This window comes from Pipistrellus hanaki (assembly GCF_964339955.1).
Source record: "Pipistrellus hanaki genome assembly, chromosome: 2".
In the NCBI taxonomy this organism is placed as follows: Eukaryota; Metazoa; Chordata; class Mammalia; order Chiroptera; family Vespertilionidae; genus Pipistrellus; species Pipistrellus hanaki.
In genome coordinates this window covers 75,327,819-75,349,324 of record NC_140504.1, presented here as the reverse complement: position 1 = coordinate 75,349,324, position 21,506 = coordinate 75,327,819, and the positions used below count along the sequence as shown (strand labels likewise).

At 36.9% G+C, this 21,506-nt stretch overlaps 1 protein-coding gene across 1 annotated transcript in view; it reads left to right on the top strand.

Annotated features, from left to right (window-relative positions):
* The window catches only part of EPHA6 (EPH receptor A6), an 848,112-nt gene that overhangs the window by 674,294 nt on the left and 152,312 nt on the right, over positions 1 to 21,506 (top strand). The window contains exon 13 of the mRNA XM_084875438.1: positions 5,784 to 5,845. Coding sequence (XP_084731564.1) covers positions 5,784 to 5,845 — 62 coding nt within the window. The remainder of the gene's footprint in view (positions 1 to 5,783; positions 5,846 to 21,506) is intronic.

Genomic DNA, 21,506 nt, shown 5'->3' with positions numbered 1-21,506 from the left:
AAAAAAATATAATTGACTACCTACTCTGTGATGAATGGTGAACTCTTAGAGGAGAAGTAAGCACCAGCCTGAGCTCAACCACACTTTAGAGTGGAAGATACCGACCTGCTTAACATCAACACCACGCTGTCAGTGATATAAAACTGTTCGGTTACGATGTAAAAGGAGGAGAAAGTAAACAATGGAGTCTTTCTTAACAGGAAAGTATTCATGGTAGAATTGACAATGAAGATAATTTGAAGCTGCACTTATTTTTTTTTTTTTTTTAAGCATATGATTTTACCAAGTGGAGACATTGAGAAGGCAGTCTTCCAAAGAATAGAGGAAGGTACAGGTAAAGTCATATTTAGGGAATTATGAGTTACCTAGAGAATTTTAAAAATAGGAGTCAGGAGAATAGGAGGAGGTAAAAGATGACACTAGAAGCAAAGGTAAAACAGAGACTGTGAAGGAACTTAATTGCCAGTCTTTAAAGGAAGGTAGAAAATTAGCTCTTCATAGTAATTAACTGTTTTCTTATTTTATCTCTCTTTCCACCATGCACTGCTTGAGAGCAGGGATCTTTCATTGCTTGAGGAAGTTTCTCCAGAAACCAGAAATGATATATAGTAGGCATTCAAAAAATATAGTTGATATATCATTGAATGTTCAAAATAAAGGTTGTACAAGCATCAGCAAAAACAATTAGTAAACTGTTGTTGAAATAAGTCCAGCAAAAAGAACCACAAAGGCAGAATTTAGGCAGTGATAATTTTCCATAGATTTTAGCACAACTTAATAACTTATGGACTATCAGGGGTTTGATAAAGTGAAAAATTCAGTATTACAATAGGATTTCAAACCTGGGTAACTAGATAGATGGTAATGTTTAATAAAAATGGGAATATAGGAGGAAAAGAAACATTTATTTATTTATTCTAGTATTTAAAATATTTTATGTTTTAAGTTTATCTTTGTTGTTGAAAGTATTACAGATATCTGCTTTAGGGTGTTGTTTTTTGTTTGTTTGTTTGTTTGTTTGTTTGTTTTTTGTTTGTTTGTTTTTTGTTTTGTGTGTGTGTGTGTGTGTTTCCCCCCATTGACCTACCTCCTCCTTGCACTCACCGCTCCCAAGCCTTTGCCACACTACTAGTATTATTTGTCGATCTAGAGAAATATTAAAAGTTTGCATTGAACTCACTGAAGAAAATATTCATTTGGGACATGATCTGATACCAGGCAAGAGTATAAGGGAAAATAATTCCCCAATTTTAGTACTTATCTTGTGAATAAAAATAATTGTCTATTATATTATAACTAGAGGCCCAATGCATAAAAATACATTCACTGGAGGGGGATGTCCCTCAGCCTAGCCTTCCTCCTCTACAGTCAGGGAGCCTTCAGGGGTGAGAGGCAACCTGACAATCAGGGCAAGGTGACGTCCCCATCACACCTCTGCTGCTGCCACTGCTGGCAGCATAAGCCTCAGCTGGCCCTGGTTATCTGAGCCTAGGGCAGCCCTGGCGACTGGGCAACCACACCTGCACGCCTGCCACTCTCTTCCCCCAGTGGGGCTGAAAGGATTGGGGGACTCTGGCGGGGCTGAGGGGACTGGGCACCACCATATTTGTGATAGTATGATGGTCAATTTGCATATTCCCTCTTTATTAGATAGGATTTTGTACAAGTGCCTTAAAGATAAGAAAATTATTTCATTTATTATCCAATCCATTTGAGATTATAATTTTCTATCTCCACTGCAGAAATAGGAAGTAGAAATAGATTAAACAACTGGCTTTAAAAATATTGAATTGCAACTTGGGGAAGGGAAAATAGGAAATCTGACAATCTAAGTTATTACCACAAATTTTATTACCTGGTGGACAAAATATATACACAATATAATGTTAAATAAACTAGAATTGCTGTAAATATGTAATAGAGTTTTTGTGTTGAGTTTGTTTTGATTCTTAATATTACTGACTGCACATCAGAAACTCCAAGCTGATACAGAATACTACATCCAGCACAAATTCATTATTTCTATGAAAATGTTAAATCTCTGTAATCCCCTTTCACAAATCATTGCTAAAGCAAAAGAGAAAAAATAATTCACTAAGAAAATATTTTCCCCAAGATTTAAAAAAAAAAATCCTTTCTTTTGTTTTCTTTAACAATAGCACAAGAAATTATAGTCTCATCATCACATAGTTTCTTAACACCACCTACAATAAATCAGCTTCAGTACTGGGAAGCTGTCAATTTGAAAAAGATTTATTAGTTAGTAGTTCATAAAAGTTTCAATCAAATAAAACTATTGTTCTCTACAACAGAAAAAAAATGGCATGGGATCTTATGATCCATTGTGTTCAGAATATAAATAAGTGATTTCTTATAGTATATTGATTCCAATGCTGTTTAAAATATCTATAACCATTCCTGCGCTATTTATGAAGAAAAAATACAAAAAAAATCACTTTTTGTGTGAGTTGTAAAAATATTTTTGAAAATCTCTTAAATCAAACTGATGAGGCTTCTAAAAACATCTGTGGATTTTGAGGCCTAACTGAATCAAGAATCCTGGGATTTGTCCATTGATTTTAGCATAATACAAGTACTAATTTGATTCTGTGATTTGAGGCACTTGGACTAAGTGGCTAAAATTGTAAAAAAAGAAAAAAAGTGAAATATTTTTAAAATGTAAAAAGAGAATTAATCACTTCTAAATGTATTTTCCAAAAACAATGCTATAGATAGATAGATAGATAGATAGATATATGACAGAAAGAATACTGTCCTAATTTCCTTAATTTCCCTTAGACTTATCTATTTTCTTGATTATAAAGTGTAACCATAAACTGTAAAGTTGCTTGTAATCTTCAGAGTGTAACTAACTTCCCTGTAGAAACCACTAGAAAACAAACTGTAGGCTAGATGCCAACATATTCTAAAAAATGCCTTAGTTTAACAACAGCTGCTGTCAATTGATGCTACTGGACAAAATACAAAAGATGCAGTTCAGGTGTGAAGTGTCTAATTCACAAGAAACCTAGGGAGTCTTCACTGGACTCTTTATTATCTTTAATGAGAAGATTAAACTTGTCACTGATGAATTTTAGGATTGCATAAAGTATCTCCCTAGGAGTTATAGATAGAACTAATTTCAAAGTACTTTGTATTCATGTAAATCAAAATCTTGCTGAAATACTTCAGGGTTGCTTTCTTAGGAAATGTGAAATTGATGAGAAAAATCAACTTGTTTCTACTCTGAAGCACCTATTCTTCCCAGCTGCAAGGGAGGTGGCCTTGGGAAACCCAGTGAATAAGGATACAAAGCATCTATGGGAAGATAAAGAAAAGCAACCTGATATGAAACCAGGCACCTGTCAGAGTGCAGAGATGGGATGGGAATGCAGCCATAGGAAATAACGCTGTGGGAGACTCTTAAGGAACAGGTGCAGTGTGTACAATCTGGGGAGCTGTGAGGTGAGATGTTTGGAGAGAGAAGCAAGTTGGGAGGTAATCCTGGCAGGGGAATACCAAAAGGAAAGGCAGAAGGAAACAGGAATGAACAAGTACAGGTGATAATGACAACTGATGGATCAGGAAACGATAAAGCCGGTTAGGAGAGACGAGGATTGGCTAACAGAGGCTTACAGCTTTGATCTATAAACAGTGTCTGAGAGGCTGTTTAGCCATGGCATGAAGGTTAAAAGCTGAGACTGACTGCCTGATACTACCACTTACTAGCTGTTTGACTTTAGGCAAGTAATTTAACTTTCTACCCCTCAATATACTTTACTGTGGAATAGGGTAATAATAGCATGTATCAATATCAGTGGAGTGCTTGCAAACTCTTTTTATTCTAATAAGACTGACATTCTTAGGGAGACGATAAATATTTTTTTAATTTTATTTTTTTTTAATTAAATATGTTTCTCTAGCAGCAATGGTCAAGGTAGGTTGCAATGTTGTGACTATGGGCAGAAGAGCTCAAGTAGTCATTGTACTAACCCAGTGGTCGGCAAACTCATTAGTCAACAGTGCCAAATATCAACAGTACAAAGATGGAAATTTCTTTTGAGAGTCAAATTTTTTAAACTTAAACTTCTTCTAATGCCATTTCTTCAAAATAGACTCGCTGAGGCCTTGGTATTTTGTGGAAGAGCCACATTCAAAAGGCCAAAGAGCCGCATGTGGCTCGAGAGCCGCTGTTTGTCGACCACAGTACTAACCCAACATTTCCCCTTAACATCCATATTCCATTATACATCAAACTGGTATATTGGTCCCAGAATTTTTATATTTATATATTAAGATGACCTTTTATCTTTCCCTACTTTGCTAACCATGTGTTTACACCAGGCTCCTAATCTCTAAGCTCTTTGAAATCAATAATCAAATAAAAAATGTCATTAGAAACTTTAAGATTTAAAACTTGATTTCCTAGGCCACTGATTATAATAATGCTGACAGTTCATTTGACTTCAATATTTTCTGATAAAGTTCTTTATCTGTATTTGGGTGAAATTAATGACTTTAGGGACATTGCAGAGATCCATCAAAATGGATGTCTTCTTTGGGTTCTAATTCTATGCATGATAAACTGGGAGCCTTATTATTACATTTAACCTTTGGCACATATTTCTTAAAATACAGATTCAACTGTAAAAGTCTAGCATTTGCAGACATTGTTCTAATTTGTTACTATCACTCTCTCTAACCCACAAGGCTTAGACTTGTACAAGGGACATGACTTACAACATGAAACCTAATTTTTCCTTGATTGGTGCACATAATTTCTTCCCCCATCTTTATCCTCATGAGGAAAAACTGTGCACAGTGCAGATTAAATCGCTAAAAATTCCAATGAGAAGCCAGAAATATAGAAGTAAAAAGTAAATATGTCATACATGTTTGTTTCAAGTAAGTAACAGTTTCCCTTCATCTGAAATGAGTTTATCTTTTAAACTCTGGGAAATTGAGCAGAACAAATAGATTATTTTCTTTGAAACAAATCAAAGTTACTTATGTCAAATATGCTACCTAATAGGGGTATTAGGAACTGTAACAACTGCAAATAGATATGATATGAAAGAAATGATGTTTAGTTTCTGATTTTAGCTGCTGCACTAGACTATGAAATCAGGGTTACTTATTTTTCATGAACTGCCATCATTGTTCTGTTGATCTAATCTATGTCCAATAAAGAGATGATCAAGAATTATTTCAGATCCCACCAACTTGGTAGCATTCATCAATCTACTGGCATTTTTCTACTTAAAAGCCTTTAAAAGCAGACTATGACCGATGGTTATCATTTCTTAAAGAGAATTTATGTATTTCTCTTTTCTGCTTTGCCTTAGGAATATTTCGGAAATGCTCAGTCTGATGTAATTCAGCCGTGATTACTGCACCACTATAAAAGTTGTAGCACAATTGCCAAAGCAGCTACAGTAACTATTCAAACCCAGACTTCAGCTTGTTGATTATCTTTTAAGGAAAAGCTCGGGACAAAAGGAACATAATCTTAAGAAAGGAGTGATTGCAGGGCTTTAGAAAAGGAAGTGCTTAATTCTTTTGTAATTCATATTGTAATTGATGTTCCTTTTATGAACTAAAAAATAATAATAATAATAATAACGCTATATAGAAATGGAGAAGTGTGTGGTATGAATACTTTTATAGAAGCATGTTCAAAAATGAAATTCCTACAAATAGTTTAGCTGCACAGCTGGAAATCTCTAACTGCAGCACATATTTCTGTGATTGCTCTAATCCAGTGTTCCCTTCTCTATTTGCAGGCCGGCCAGTTATGATTGTGGTGGAATATATGGAGAATGGATCCCTAGACTCCTTTTTGCGGGTAAGGATTTTTTTTTTTGTTTTTTGTTTTTTGGTGGTTTGTTTTTTTTTTCCTTATGGCATTTAAATAAGCTATTCTGAGTTCTAGAATTAAATCATTTATCATCAATTAATTGTTGCATAATAGGACTCATGGATTTTTCTATGAAGAATAACAGCATTTTCTCTAGGGTGCATTTCTCTCATACTGTGAGGTATTAGAGTGTTATTAAAGGGTCAGTATATCCACATAATAACATAATTTATTTCTCTTATAAATTCATTTACCATGCTAATATATATATATATTTCAAATAATGTTATAAAGAAAGAGATTCAATGAAACTCAGTTACTTCATATAGCCATTCATTTCTCTTTATCACACTTAACTATGTAGTATGTTTTATGTTTTATGCATTATCTGTAATGCTGAACCCGTATGTTTACTGATCAACAATGACTCAGATTGATTTCAGAAAATGGGTTTAATCAACTTTGTTCCTTTCAATTTCATTTGGCTGACTATTCAAAACACAAAATGAAAAAGAATAAAAAATAGCAGAGATTTTATTTTTCTGGAACAAAACATTTTAAAGTACTTTTTAAATTGGCTTTTTCTTAACAGTACTAGAGACCCAGTGCACAACATTCATACACTGGTGGGGAGGAGTCCCTCAGCCCAGCCTGTACCCTCTCAAAGTCCAGGTCCCCTCAGGGGATGTCTGCCTGCCTCAGAGGCCAGAGAGGCTCCACTGTGCTCGCCAGTTGTGAGCCCGGCTTCTGGCTGAGCAGCACTCCACCTGTGAGAGCACACTGACCACCAGGGGGCAGCTCCTGCGTTGAGCATCTGCCCCTGGTGGTCAGTGCCCATCATAGCGACCAGACATTCTGCTGTTAGGTTGATTTGCATAGTAGCCTTTTATTATAAAGGATGGATGGTGTATCTTAAAAATCTTTTGTTTTACATAAATGCATACCTAAGAGATATTGTGGATGGATTTGGTTCCAGACCATCATAATAAAGCAAATATCACAATAAAGTAAACCACACACATTTTTGGTTCCCGAGTGCATATAAAAGTTTTTACACTACACCGTAGTTTAGTCATTGTGCAATGTTATTATGTTTACAAAGCCAATGTACATACCTTAATTAAAAAACACTTTATGGCTTAAAAATGCTCACCATCATCTGAGCCATAACTGTCCTAATCTTTTTGCTGGTGGCGGGTCTTGCCTGGATGTTGATGGCTGCTGACTAATCAAGCAGTGATTGCTGAAGGTTGGGGTGACTGTGGCAATTTCTTAAGATAACACAGCAATAAAGATTAGCACAACTATTGACTCTTCCTTGCAGAAATTATTTCCCTATAGCAGATGATGCTGTTTGATAGAATTTTACCCACAGTGGAACTTCTTTCAAAATCAGAGCCAAGCCTCTCAAACCCTGCCAACTGCTTTATCAACTAAGCTACGTACTATTACAAACCCTTTGTTGTCATTTCAACAACCTTCACAACAACTTCACCCAGAGTAAATTCCATCTCAAGAAGCACTTTCTTTGCTCACCTGTAGGAAGCAACTCCCCATCCATTAAAGTCTTATCATGAGATTGCAGCAATTCAGTCACCTCTTTAGGCTCCACTTCTGATTCTAGCTCCCTTACTATTTCCACCACACCTGCAGTTACTTCTTCCACTGAACTCTTGAATCCTCAAATCATCCATGAGGGTTAGAATAAATGTCTTCCTAATTCCTGTTCACGTTGATATTTTGATATCTTCCCATGAATTGTGAATGATGTTAATCACATCTGGAATACTTGATCCTTTCCAGAAGCTTTTCAATTGACTTTGCCCTGATCCATCAGAGGAATCACTATCTATGGCAGCTATCTCTTATATATAAAAGCCTAAGTGACCAAACAACCGAACAACCGGTCAAGCAGTCACTATGATACGCACTGACCCAGGGGCAGACACTCAATGCAGGAGCTGCCCCCTGGTGGTCAGAGTGCTCCCACAGTGGGAGCACCATTCAGCTGACCAACGGGCACCAGACACTGGGCTCACGGCTGGCGAGTGCAGCTGCAGCGGCGCAAGCTTCTCCCTCCTCCGTGGCAGCACTACCAAGCAGAGGCGGTGGTAGGTACGGGGTGCCAGGATGAGTGGGAGCAGCACAGCACCTGGCTGGGGCTCGGGCTCCTCCCTGACCGCCTGCCGCTTCACACACTACTGCACCCCTTGGGGGTCCCAGATTGCAAGAGGGCACAGGCCAGGCTGAGGGACCCCACCAGTGCACGAATATGTGCACCAGGCCTCTAGTAGTCATATATGTATTTCTTAAATTATAAGGCTTGAATCATGGGCAAGAAAACAGTATTAACCTCATTGTACATCTTCATCAGAGCTCTTAGGTAACTAGATATATTGTCAATGAGCAGTAATATTTTAAAGGAAATCTTTTTTTCTGAGCAGTAGGTTTTGATAGTAGACTTAAAATATTCAGTAAACCATGTCGTAAACAGATATGCTTACAGGCTTTGTTGGTCCATTTGTATAGCACAGTCAGGGAAGATTTAGCATGATTCTTAAGGACCGTAGGATTTATGGCGTGGTAAGTGAGCACTGGCTTCAGTTTAATGTCTCCAGTGCATGAGCCCCTAACCAGAAAGTCAGTCTGCCCTTTAATGCTGTGAAGACAGGTATTGATTTCTCCTCTCTAGCTATGAAAGTTGTAGAAGGTTAACTGTTGTTTAGTGTATAATCTCAGCTAGATTTTCTACAGTACGTTCTGCAGCTTCTGCCTCAGCACTGCACTTCTGTTGTGATGACAGCCTCTTTCGTTAAACCTCATCAACAGACCTCTACTAGCTTCAAGCTTTTCTTCTGAAGCTTCCTTACCTCTCTTGGTTTAAGGGAATGTGGTAGCTGGTTTGATCTTTTGTCCAGTCCACTAAACTTCTCCATTTCAGCAATCAGGCTGGATCACTTTCTGATTATTCATGTGTTCACTGGAATGGCACTTTCAGTTTCCTTCAAGAACTTTTCATTTGTATTCACAACTGTGTAACTGGCACAAGAGGCCTCACTTTCAGCCTGTCTCCACTTTTGACCAGCCTTCCTCACTAAACTTACTCATTTCTAGCTTTTGATTTAAAGTGAGAGACATATGACTCTTCCTTTCACTTGGACTTAAGAAGCCATTAAGGGTTATTGATTGACCTAATTTCAATATTGTTGTGTCAAAAGAAATAGAAAAGCCCAAGGAAAGACAAAGGGGGGGGAAGGGGGAGCTGGTCAATGGAGCAGTAAGAACACACACATTTATTGATTATGTTTACTTGTCATGACACCCCAAAATAAATACAATAGTAACATCAAATATTGCTGGTCACAAATCACCATGACAAATATAATAATAATGAAAATGTTTGAAATATTGCAAGAGTTACCAATGTGTGACACGGAGACACGAAATGAATAAATGCTGTTGAAAAAATGGCACTGATAGACCTGTTCATCAAAGGGTTGCCACAGACCTTCAATTTCAAAAACCAGTATCTGTGAAGCCTAATAAAATAAGGTGTGCCTTCAGTAGTACAGAATAACAGAGCTGAGATGGCACCTTGAAGTTATATTTTAAAGTATGTTTATAATTAGGATTTAAAAAGCTATCATATACAACAAAAAATCATTAATAGTTTTTTTTTTAAAAAAGAGCCTTAAGAAAAGCCCAGAGTGAGCAGAAGGAAGGAAATAATAAAGATCAGAGCAGAAATAAATGACATAGGGACCAAAAAACAAAACAACAACAACAAAAAAACAATACAAATGATCAATAAAAACCAAGAGCTGATTCTTTGAAAGGATAAACAAGATTGATGAACCTCTAGCCAGGCTCACCAAGAAACAAAGAGAGAGGACCTAAATAAACAAAATCAGAAACGAAAGAGGTGAAATAACAACAGACCCCGCCGAAATACAAAGGATTATTTAAAAAAAATATATAACAAACAAATATACTCCAACAAACTAGACAGCCTTGACAAAATGGACATTTTCCTAGAAAATACAAACTTCCAAAACTCAATCCAGAAGAATAAAAATAAATAAGTAAATAAATAAAAATAAAATAAAATAAAATAAAATAAAAACCTGAATAGCCTGATACTACCAATGAAATTGAAGCAGTAATCAAAAAACTTCCAGCAAACAAAAGCCCAGGGCCAGATGGCTTCACAGGAGAGTTTTATCAAACATTCAAAGAACTAAAACAAATCCTCCTCAGACTATTCTAAAACATTCAAGAATGCACACTTCCAAGCTCTTTCTATGAAGCCAGCATTAACCTAATCCCAAAACAAGATAAAGACAACACAAAGAAAAAGAATTACAGACCAATATTTCTGATGAACCTAGATTCTAAAATCCTCAACAAAATTCTAGCAAATCAGATCCAGCATTACATTAGAAAGATCATACACCATGAACAAGTGAGATTTATTCCATGTATGCAAGGCTGGTACAATATCCACAAATCAATAAATGTTATACATCACATAAACAAGTTGAGAGACAAAAATCACATAATCAAATCAATTGATGCAGAAAAGACATTTGACAAAATCCAACACCCTTTCCTAATAAAAACTCTCAGCAAAGTGGGAATAGAGGGATCATTCCTCAACATAATAAAGGCCTTATATGACAAACCTACAGCCAACTTCATACTCAAGGGACGAAAACTAAAATCATTTTCCCCAAGAACAGGAACAAGACAGTGATGCCCATTCCTGTTCTACATAGTACTGGAAGTGCTAGCCATGGCAATTCAGACAAGAAGAAGAAATAAAAGGCATCCAAGTTGAAAAGGAGGAAGTAAAATTGCCATTATTCACAGATGACATAATATAGTACATTAAAAAAACTCTAAAGACTCCATCAAAAAAACTACTAGAATTAATAAATTCAGCAATGTAGCAGGATACAAAATCAACACCCAGAAATCTATGTATTTTTATACACCAATAATTAACTTACAGAAAGAGAAACTGAAAAAACAATCCCATTTACCATTGCAACAAAAAAAATTAAGATAGCTAGGAATAAATTTAACCAAGGAGTTAAAGGACCTGTACTCAGAAAATTACAGGATGTCAAAAAAAAGAGATAGACGAAGACATAAACTAATGGAAGAATATACCATGTTCATGGATTGGTAGAATCAATATCATTAAAATGTCCATATTACCCAAAGAAATCTATAGATTCAATGCAATCCCTATTAAAATACCAACAGTATATTTCACAGACTTAGAACATACTCCAAAAATTCATCTGGAATAAAATAAAATAAAAAGAAGAAGACCTCGAATAGCTGTAGCAATCTTGAGAAAGAAGAACAAAGTTGGATGGATCAAAAAACCAGATATCAAACTATATTACAAAGCCATTGTTTTCAAAACTGCCTGGTACTAGAACAATAACAGACATATAGACCAATGGAACAGAACAGAGAAGCTAAAAATAGGCCCAAGCCATTATGCTCAATTAGTGTTTGGCAAGAAGGCAAGAGCATACAATAGAGTCAAGCCAGTCTCTTCAGTAAATGGTGTTGGGAAAATTGGACAGATACCTGCAAAAAATGAAACTACAATAGACCACAACTTACACAAAAATAAACTCAAAATGGATAAAGGACTTAAACGTAAGATGGAAAACCAAAAAAATCTTAGAAGAAGCCAGGAGCAGCAAAATGGCAAACATTTGTCTTAGCAATATCTTAACTGATACAGCTCCAAGGGCAATGGAAAGGAGAAAATAAACAAAAGGAACTACATCAAAATAAAAAGCTTCTGAACAGCAAAAGAAACTATCAACAAAACAATAAGAAAGCCCACTGCATGGGAGAATATACTATATATATACTGAGTGACCAGATTATTATGCATCCAGAAATCATAATAATCTGGCCACTCTGTATTTGCCAATGTTAACTCTGATAAGGGTTTAATCTCTAAAATTTTTAGGGAACTCATACAACTTAACAAAAGATAAATAACCCAATCAAAAACTGGGCAAAGGACCTAAATAGACACTTTTCGAAAGAAAACAGAACGAAGTCCAAGAGACATATGAAAACATGTTCAAAGTCACTAATCATCCCAGAGATGCAAATCAGAATGACAATGTGGTACCATCTCACACCTGTCAGAATGTCTATCATCAACAAATCAACAAATGACAAGTGCTGGCGAGGATGTGGAGAAAGGGGAATCCTCCTGCCCTGCTGGTGGGATGCAGACTGGGGCAGCCACCGTGAAGAACAGTATGGCGTTTCCTCAAGAAATTGAAAATGGAACTCCCATTTGACCCAGTGATCACAATTCTGGAAATATATCCCAAGAAACTAGAAACAACAATCATAAAGGAGATATGCACCCCTATGTTCATAGCAGCACAATTTACAATAGCTAACATTTAGAAACAGCCTAATTGCCCATCTGCACTTTGACAGTGGTTGCCAACCTTTTGGACCTTGTGCAGTGGTAGAAAGAAAGAAAGAAAGAAAGAAAGAAAGAAAGGAAGGAAGGAAGGAAGGAAGGAAGGAAGGAAGGAAGGAAGGAAGGAAGGAAGGAAGGAAGGAAGGAAGGAAGGAAGGAAGGAAGGAAGGAAAGAAAGAAAGAAAGAAAGAAAGAAAGAAAGAAAGAAAGAAAGAAAGAAAGAAAGAAAGAAAGAAAGAAAGAAGAAAGAAATTCTTATCATTTACAACAGCATGGGTGAAACTGGAGAACATTATGTTAAACAAATAAGCCAGTTAGAGAAAGATAAATATCACATGACCTTACTCATTTGTGGAATAAAATGAACATAAACTGATGAACAAAAATAGAACCAGAGACATAGAAGCATCAAACAGACTGTCCAACCTATGAGGGAGAGCAGGCGCGGGGAGGGGGGGGGGGACCACAAGGGAGTGGGTGAGGGGGTAAGAGATCAACCAAAAGGCTTGTATGTGTCCATATGAGCATAACCACTGGACACAGACAGTAGAGGGGTGAGAGCATATGCTGGAGAGGGGGAGCGGCCTGGGAGAGGGCAATGGGGAAAAAAGGAGACTCGTGTAATACTTTAAACAATAAAGAACTTAAATTAAAAAAAGAAAAGCTTTGAGGGGGGAAATAGGACAATATGTTCATGAACCTAGGATAGGCAAAGAATTATCTACATTTCTGGATGTCCGAAGAAAGAAATAGATCTTATGAGTTAAACACAAGGTATCAGTATTAAGTTGTTTTTCATTTTTGTTGAATTTATTGGAGTAATTTTGGTTGATAAAATTATATAGATTTTAAATGTAAAAAAAAAAAAAAAAAGAGCCAGGACAGTAGTTGGCAAACTCATTAATCAACAGAACCAAATATCAATAGTACAATTGAAATTTCTTTTGAGAGCCTAATTTTTAAACTTAAACTTCTAACACCACTTCTTCAAAATAGACTCACCCAGGCTGTGATCTTCTGTGGAAGAGCCACACTCAGGGGCCCAAGGGCTGCATGTGGTTCTCTAGCCAAAGTTTATCAACCACAGAGCCAGGAGGTTGCACTTTGATTCCTTGTCAGGGCACATGCCTGGGTTTCAGCTTGATCCCCAATAGAGGGCTCGCAGCGGGCAGCCAATCAATGGTTCTCTCTCATCATTGATTCTATCTCTCTTCCTCTCCCTTCCTCTCTAAAATCAATTTTAAAATATATATATATATATTTTTAAAGTAAAAACACTATGAAAAATAATCACTAGGGTCAGTGTTTTTCATCTCCAGCAGAGGTTACATATTTGAATGTTATTGTATTCTTTAAAAAATATCTATCTACGGGAAACAGCCATTTTTTTTTTTTTTTACTTATGAACTGACTGTACCTTGGCTGCTTATAATGTGTTGTATCATTTTTCTTCTTCGTTTTCATGAGAGTAAACAGTCTCAAGGATTGTTTCTTCAACTCATTTTTTTGGCTCCATGTTATTTGGACAAGTTCTGTGTGCGTCTCACCTTTCTCTCTTGATCTCATTTTCATGTATTTTTTTCTTGATTCCATGCCCTCTTATTTCAACTGCTCTCAATATTAGCAGTGATAACACATTTATTCTGTGACTGGATGTCCGCATTCAATGCCAGAAGCTGAATTCAGCAAAATCGTCAAGTTATTACAGAGCAATACTCCTCACACAATACAAAATGAAATTCATATGTGTGTGAGGACATGAGCTATTTGTTTGTATTTTCTGTAGCCATTCTCAGTTATAAAATAATGTTATGTCTTGTATTCATTGCTCCTGTAAATGTGCCAAACTATTTTGGAATAATTATCAGGATTACCTATTGTACTCCAAATGCAGATATTCTTATGTTTTTCCATTATATTTATTCAAAAACTCATTTTCATCAGATAGGTATTATTGTCTAATGAGGCTTGGGAGAGGTCTTTATATTTGTGTCAGCTATATCCTAGAGCTGAATATAAAGTCAAACAATGTAGCATAATAAAAGCAAATAATGCCCAATCTAAATTGCTCCTGAAAACTAGATCAAATGACTGCCACAAGCAAATTAATAAATGTTAGCTTCAGATATACTTTTTATCCTGCTGAATCATGACTTAATTAAAATGTTTTAAAGAAAAGTTACGGTAATATATTATCAATAAAATATTTACTTATAAACATCCTACTGCATACTTTTGAGTGGTATAATTCATTATTTAAAATTTAAAAACTAATATTTCTCCTGCTCTTATGAACCATGTATGTAAGACACCATAGAGGCTGGGAAACAGTAACTTTTCAATTGGTGGTAGCTACCATTAATACTACTATGAGAATTGGATGTTTTCTCAGCTTATCTTGGCTCTGCCACTTGCCAGTTGTGTGACCTTAAGACCTGAGCAAGTGACTAACTTTTCATGCCTCTGTTTACCTATCTGTAAAAATAGGAATGCTAACAGTATCTACTTCATACAAATGTCATAAGCTAATTGATTATTTTAAAGTTTATAGACTAATGCCTGACATATTGTAAATGGTAGAGAGTGAGGATTCAAACTCAAAAAGCCATGTTCTAATACATCATTAATTCTATCTTTTTATTAAATCACTTCTTACTTCTTCTTATAAGTCCACTGACATTTCCCATCTATGTGTCCCCTCTGATCATAGAATTTCTATTAAAACGAAAATGACGAGGGAAAGAGGGCCAGATACTCTCTTTTTACCCTTCTTTAAGATTCTTACACTTCTTTGTAATCATCTCTTTTACCCCAGAACCTCAAAGTGCTTTATAAACTTTGTCAGACACTTAATCCCCTATGGCAAGCAGAAATAAAAGATATGTATATATCCCTCAGATTCTCAAAAGCGAAAACACTTTTAAACTATTTTTGTAGAATTTTATAATCACAGTCCTTGCGAACACAGAAAAGGAAGTGGCTAAGAGCATTGCATAGCAGGGGAGACATCCAGCGCTCACTAATAGCACTCTGTCTCCTGGAGGCAGATGTCCCTTCGGTCTCCCACACCATTTGAAAAGGAGCGGCAGCAAAACTAAGCACAGGATTACCATCCAGTGCCTGTGGTGGTGGCTGTCTGTGATATTGCAATGGATTCATAAATCTTATCCTGTTTGGGGTCCTTATGGGCATTCTTCCAGATGTGTATCGCCTGGATAAGTGTGTTTGTTTGTGAGCAATGGGGTGTGTGGAGAAGGGGTGCCGGTGGGTATGTCACTGTGCGTTTGCTTTTAGTTTTAAAATAAACACGAACAGCAAGTGGCCGCCTGGGAAGTCTGACCTCCCTGGTGTGCAGATTTTCCTAACTTTTCCAGTTGCTCTTCATTCCCAGTGTAAAATAAGTGCGATCTTGACCTTCATCCCCCGTTGGCCTTTCTCCTCTATACATGCAGATTTCATAAACACTTTTAGTGACACCTAACAGCAGCTTGTGCCTAATCTTTTAACGCCCATTTTTTATAACAGTATTAACCAGCAATTAGTTATAAAAACAGACAAAATATTTTGAAACTTTGAGATATCATATGTCAACCATACAAAATCATTCCTTTATTTTATAGCATTTGTTGAATGTGGATTTGTTTATCATAGCATATAATCCAGTTATATAAAAATATAATACCCATGGTTTTAGTTCAAGATGGTATATTTTGTTCTGCTGCAGCCTCTTGCTCCCACCGCAAATCCTTTAACATGAGAGGAAAGATATACATACATTAATTACATGAGCAAGCAAGGAGTGACATCCATAAATAACAAATATAAAAAGGGAGAAATTAACAAAAGCAAACAGGATCAGACTGAGTTAAGGGAACAATAGCTCAAGACATGCTCAAGAAAAGATGCTTGGGAGCAAAAGGAGTATGTGGAAGCTGGTGCTGCCAGCTGAGGTGAAGATGCGGAGGAGGAGCAGGGTGGGCTGGGAGTCGGGAGAAGATGGTGAGCTTAATCTGTGTCCTGTTACACTTGGGATGCCTGTGGAACATGCAGCAAAAATGTTCAGACAGCTATTCGAAATATAAAACTGAAGCTCAGTGGAAAAATCTACTAAAGTTAAAGATCTGGGAATCGGTAACATAAATGTGGTTATTGAAGCCAAACCATGATGTTTACTAGGAAGAAATGGAAAAAGGAACGGAGTAGAGCAAGGTTTTTACTCTGTGGCATGTCAACCTGAGGTGACAACAGGTCAGCATCCCCAAAGGTAACTAAGAATGAGATGTCAGAGAGGAGCAGGGAGGGAGGGGACACGGAGGCCCACACCCAAAAGAACAGGGCATTTCCGGCAGGAGCAAATAAGCACTTGTAGCAAATGCAGTAGAGAACTTCTGAAAGACAGAAACTGAAAAGCATCCATGCGATTTAGCACTCACCGGGTCCTCAGTAATCTCAAGAGCGCTTTTAATGGTTGATTTCAGACAGAAGCCATTGCAGAGGGCAAAGTGAGAATGAAAGATAAATAGGTTGTGGAGGTGGAGACCATTTTTAGGGGAAAAGTGGATGAAATAGCAAGACAAGAAGAAATCAGATGCTAGTAGAAAAAAAAGAAAAATCAATGGTATCTTTTTAAATATTTTTCATGGATTTTAGAGAGAGGAAGGGAGGGAGAGAAAGAAACATTGATGTGAAAGAGAGACATGAATTACTGACTTCCACAGGCACCCCACCAGGTATCAAGCCCACAACCTGGGCATGTGTCCTGACTGGGAATCAAACAAGCAATCTTACACTGCACGGGACGATGCTCAACCAATGGAGCCACACCAGCCAATGTTGAGTGGTATCATTTAAGATAGAAAAAAATATTCAGACAATTTATACTCCGAGGGATAGGAATCAAATGAAATACATTGTTAAGGCAAAATATCCCAGGAGATGGGAAGGTACAATATCAAGGACCCAGGGGGAGGACTGACTTTGAGTAGCAGAAGCCTGCACACAACTTCTAAGGCCGAAGGGACTGTGCGTGTGGATCTAGAGAGATTTATGAGGAATAGGTATTAAGTTGAAGGAAATGATACCTGATGATGTTGCATTTCTACCTGAAGTAGGACAGAACATGTGGGAGTCTGGGGACAAATTTTAATGAATGTTCAGAATAATTGCTGAAGTTAAAAGGAAAAGTAGCTGATCAGAAAACAAGGCAGGACCAACAAGAGCAGGTTCTGCTCCAAGAAGACAGTTGTTTCTGGGTCCTAAAGAGGGCGACTAAAAAGCTTTACCAAGTGTTTAATGACATGCAACTGAGGTGGCCAGGAAGAAGATCTCTGGACTGCTGGCCCAATCATTTTTATTTGTTACTACACTCTTCCTGCACTCACGCCAGACCCCACCTTTGGCCATGGAGAAAGTGACATAATTAACTAATCATACTGAATCAGCTGATGCTGGTGAACACGAGTGGGTCCTGGCCATGGCATACATACCATGTATGCTTCTTCCATGGATTTCTGCAGAAACACTCAATTTCCAAATGTGAGAATGAAAACAGAGACAGTACTGTTTGTAGAGCAGGTACAACAGAAAAATAAGTTTCCTAAGTGGGAATTGGGGTGCTGGTGAAAGAGTCATTACCTAGTGATATTCAGGCTAGATAAAGAAAGAAATAGAAAGAAATAGAGACTGGTGGGCTTTAAAGAAATAGAACTGTTATGTGCTAAAAGGCTTTATTCTATAAAAGAGGAAGTTTAGTCATGTGTGAGGGTGAGAGAATATGTAGTCACCCTATCATTATGGCTAGAGTAGTGTACTATATATAAGGGAAAGGGAAAGTGCTCACAATGACATTATGGGGTGGATGTTACTATTATCCCCATTTTACCAATGTGGAAACTGAGGCAAAGCAAATTAGCTAAGTTGCCCAATGTCAAACTGCTGGTAAATCATTCATTCTTTTTTTTAAAAAAAGAAAAATGTATGTTTACAGACTATAGTAGGCAAGGCACTGTTCTGGAGCTTGGAATACTAAAGTGAACAAAATGAAAATTAAAAATCGAGTGGGAGGAGAAATAAAGAATTCAGCAAAATATATGGTATTGTACATCAGAGCGGGGAGTAAAACACAGCAGGGGAAGTAGAGGTGGGAGTGAGATTGGGATCAGTATTAAATTGAGTAGACAGGGAGGTTCTCACAAAAGTGGCGTGTAAGTAAATATGGAAGGATATGAGGGAGCACACCAAGTGGATACCTAAGGGAAACATTCCAAAGAGTTAGGACAGCAAGGGCCAATGTCCTGAGGTGGGAGCATTTTACACCCTAGAACTATAACTTAAGTCCTTGTGCTCTAAGACTATACAGGACAGTGCTGATTCATGCCTGTCATCTCTTCATAATTAATAGTGACACTTTTACTCTTCAGTAGGCATATAAAATATGTAGTCACCCTATCATTATGGCTAGAGAAGTGTACTATTATATATGTAAGGGAAAGGGTGGTAGAAGATTAAGTCAGAGAGTCATTGGTGCAGAAAGGTAATCAAATCTTGAAGTAATGGTTCTAAAATTTGGCTGCACATATAATCATTTAACTTAGAGAACTTTTAACTTAGAGAACTTCTAGGCTGCACCCCTGACAAATTAAATCAGAATTTTGGGAGGTAGAATAGAATGCATCAATATTTGTTCAATCCCTCATTTAAGTCTAATATGCAACCAAGTTATAAAACTACTGAAGTGGAACCTTTCACGATTTTGAGTTTTCTCTGGATAAGATGGGAAGCTATTGAAGGGTTTGGAGTAGACACAACATAATCCATTTTTTAAAGGATTCCTTGCCCCTAACCACTCTGCCTGCCTGATCACACCTAATTGCTTGCCTGCCTGCTTCATTGCCTCTAACCACTTGCCTGCCTGCCTGATTGCCCCTAACTGCTCGCCTGCCTGCCAAATTGCCCCTAACCTCTCTAACCACTCTGCCTGCCTGCCTGGTCGCCCCTAACCACCTGCCTGTCTGCCTGATTGCCCCTAACTGCTTGCCAGCCTACCTGATGGTCCCTAACCTCCTCTGCCGTGGCAGTTTCATCCAGAAGGACATTCAGAATAACATTTGGAAGGTCATTTGACTGTCTGGTCTAATTAGCATATTATGCTTTTATTATTATAGAAGATTAAATGACTTATAGACCTAAAATTCCTAGAAAAGTGTCTGGCATATATGAAGGTCTAATATTCTATTAATATTATTATTATTATTACATATTTCAAAAGGTGTCACTAAAAGTTTTAGTTTTTCTGTTACTTCCTGGTATTTTTTTTCTAATGGCTAAAAATAGTTTTAATTGTCACCATTTGAAGAATTCTAGTTATACCTCACGAATATGAATATTTAAATAATACATATAAGTGCATATTATCATTTCAAAAGCAATGTGAGTCATTTGAAGAGTGTCCCTGAACAAATGCAAAGCTAATATTAATTTAAAAAATTAAAGGGATCTTTTAAATATTTATGTACTCAAATTATAAATCTAATAAAGATGGCATTTTACCTTATGCTGGTTATATATTAATAATGAGAGCTGTATTTTATTACCACACTTGTCTTGTAAATTGTGTTGTACCGAGTTGTATATGCTAGTATATAAGAACAAAATTAATCTACAATTAATTCATTTTCTATTCAACAGTAAAAAAAAAATGAAGTTCCATTTATCTACCAATACCTCTTTTTAAAACGTAAAGGTTATGGTTGAATTACATCCCTTTAATTGCATTTTTCAGAAAACTATGTGAAACTTCATGCAGACCATTGTAATTATTTATCACGCTTGTGCCAGCTTACTGCCAAATCCTATTCTAAAATAATGTGACAGTACACATTTAAATATATGAAAGTATGGTGTGCTTGGAACCCAGCATAGGGTTGGCTGAACTTTTCATTTCTAAATTTACCTCTTTAAACATTTAGTACTGTAAATGTGTTGTAACATTGTTGTACCTGGTACCATGAAATTGTATTTAATACTTTTCTTTTTTAATGTTTTTTTTTTGTATACAGGATTTTACATTGATTTTTAATTGGTCTGTAATTTGAAGTTATTATGATATATAGAAAAATCCCATGCATTTTCCCGAACTCCTCTATGGTATTCCAGTATTCCCTTTTAGACCATGCTAGGGATTTTGAATTTTTAGAACAAAATATTAGACTCCAAATGTGTGTTTCTCAACCATGTCTGCAAATCAGAATCACCATCCTAGAGACATTTTACAAAAGACATATGCAGACCCAAGCAGGCTTATTTTGCAAAAACCTCCACAAGTAACTCTGATGCAGTCTAATGATGCTTCATTAAGACCAGAGCGCTCTGTGACATCCTGACCCAAATGCCACACAAACAGTTTAATGTGTTTTGTTTTATTTAAGTGAAGCACACAGTAGCTAGTGTAGATTACCTTCACACAAATCTAAACAAAAAAATAATAATAAATCTAATTCAGTAGTAAGCTTTGCAAGCTAAAGCTATATTATATTCAGATTCACTTTAAGCTCTTAAAATGAAACCCAACATTCATGTTTCAGAAATCTGTATCTACTTTTCATCCTAGATATTTTTAGGTATATTAGAAATGACATTTTTTAGTTTCCTTATCATTGAAATGTCTGATTTTATTCTTGGTGCCCTCTCCCATCTATAAGCAAAAATGTAACTCTGCCAAGTTTATGTCCAAATCCATGATCACTACAAAAGAAAAAGCCTTGAAGGATTTAGTAAATACTCTATAGATTATTATAACAATACTAGAGGCCCAGTGCATGAAGTTCGCTGGGGGTCCCCTCAGCCCCTTCTGCGACCTCTTGCAGTCCAGGAGCCCTTGCGGGAGTCCAACTACCAGAGAGGAAGCCTAAGCCAGCAGTCAGACATCCTTATCGCTGCAGTGAAGGTGGGAGAGACTCCCACCACCGCCATTGTGCTTGTCAGCCGCCAGCATGGCTTCTGGCTGAGCAGCTATCCCCCTGTGGGAGCACACTGACCACCAGGGGGCAGCCCCTGCATTAAGTGTCTGCCCCCTGGTAGTCAGTGCACATCATAGCAAATGGTTGAGTGTCCTTAGCAAATCATTAGCATATTATGCTTTGATTGGTTAAATGGCCAACTGGACAACCAGCTTATTAG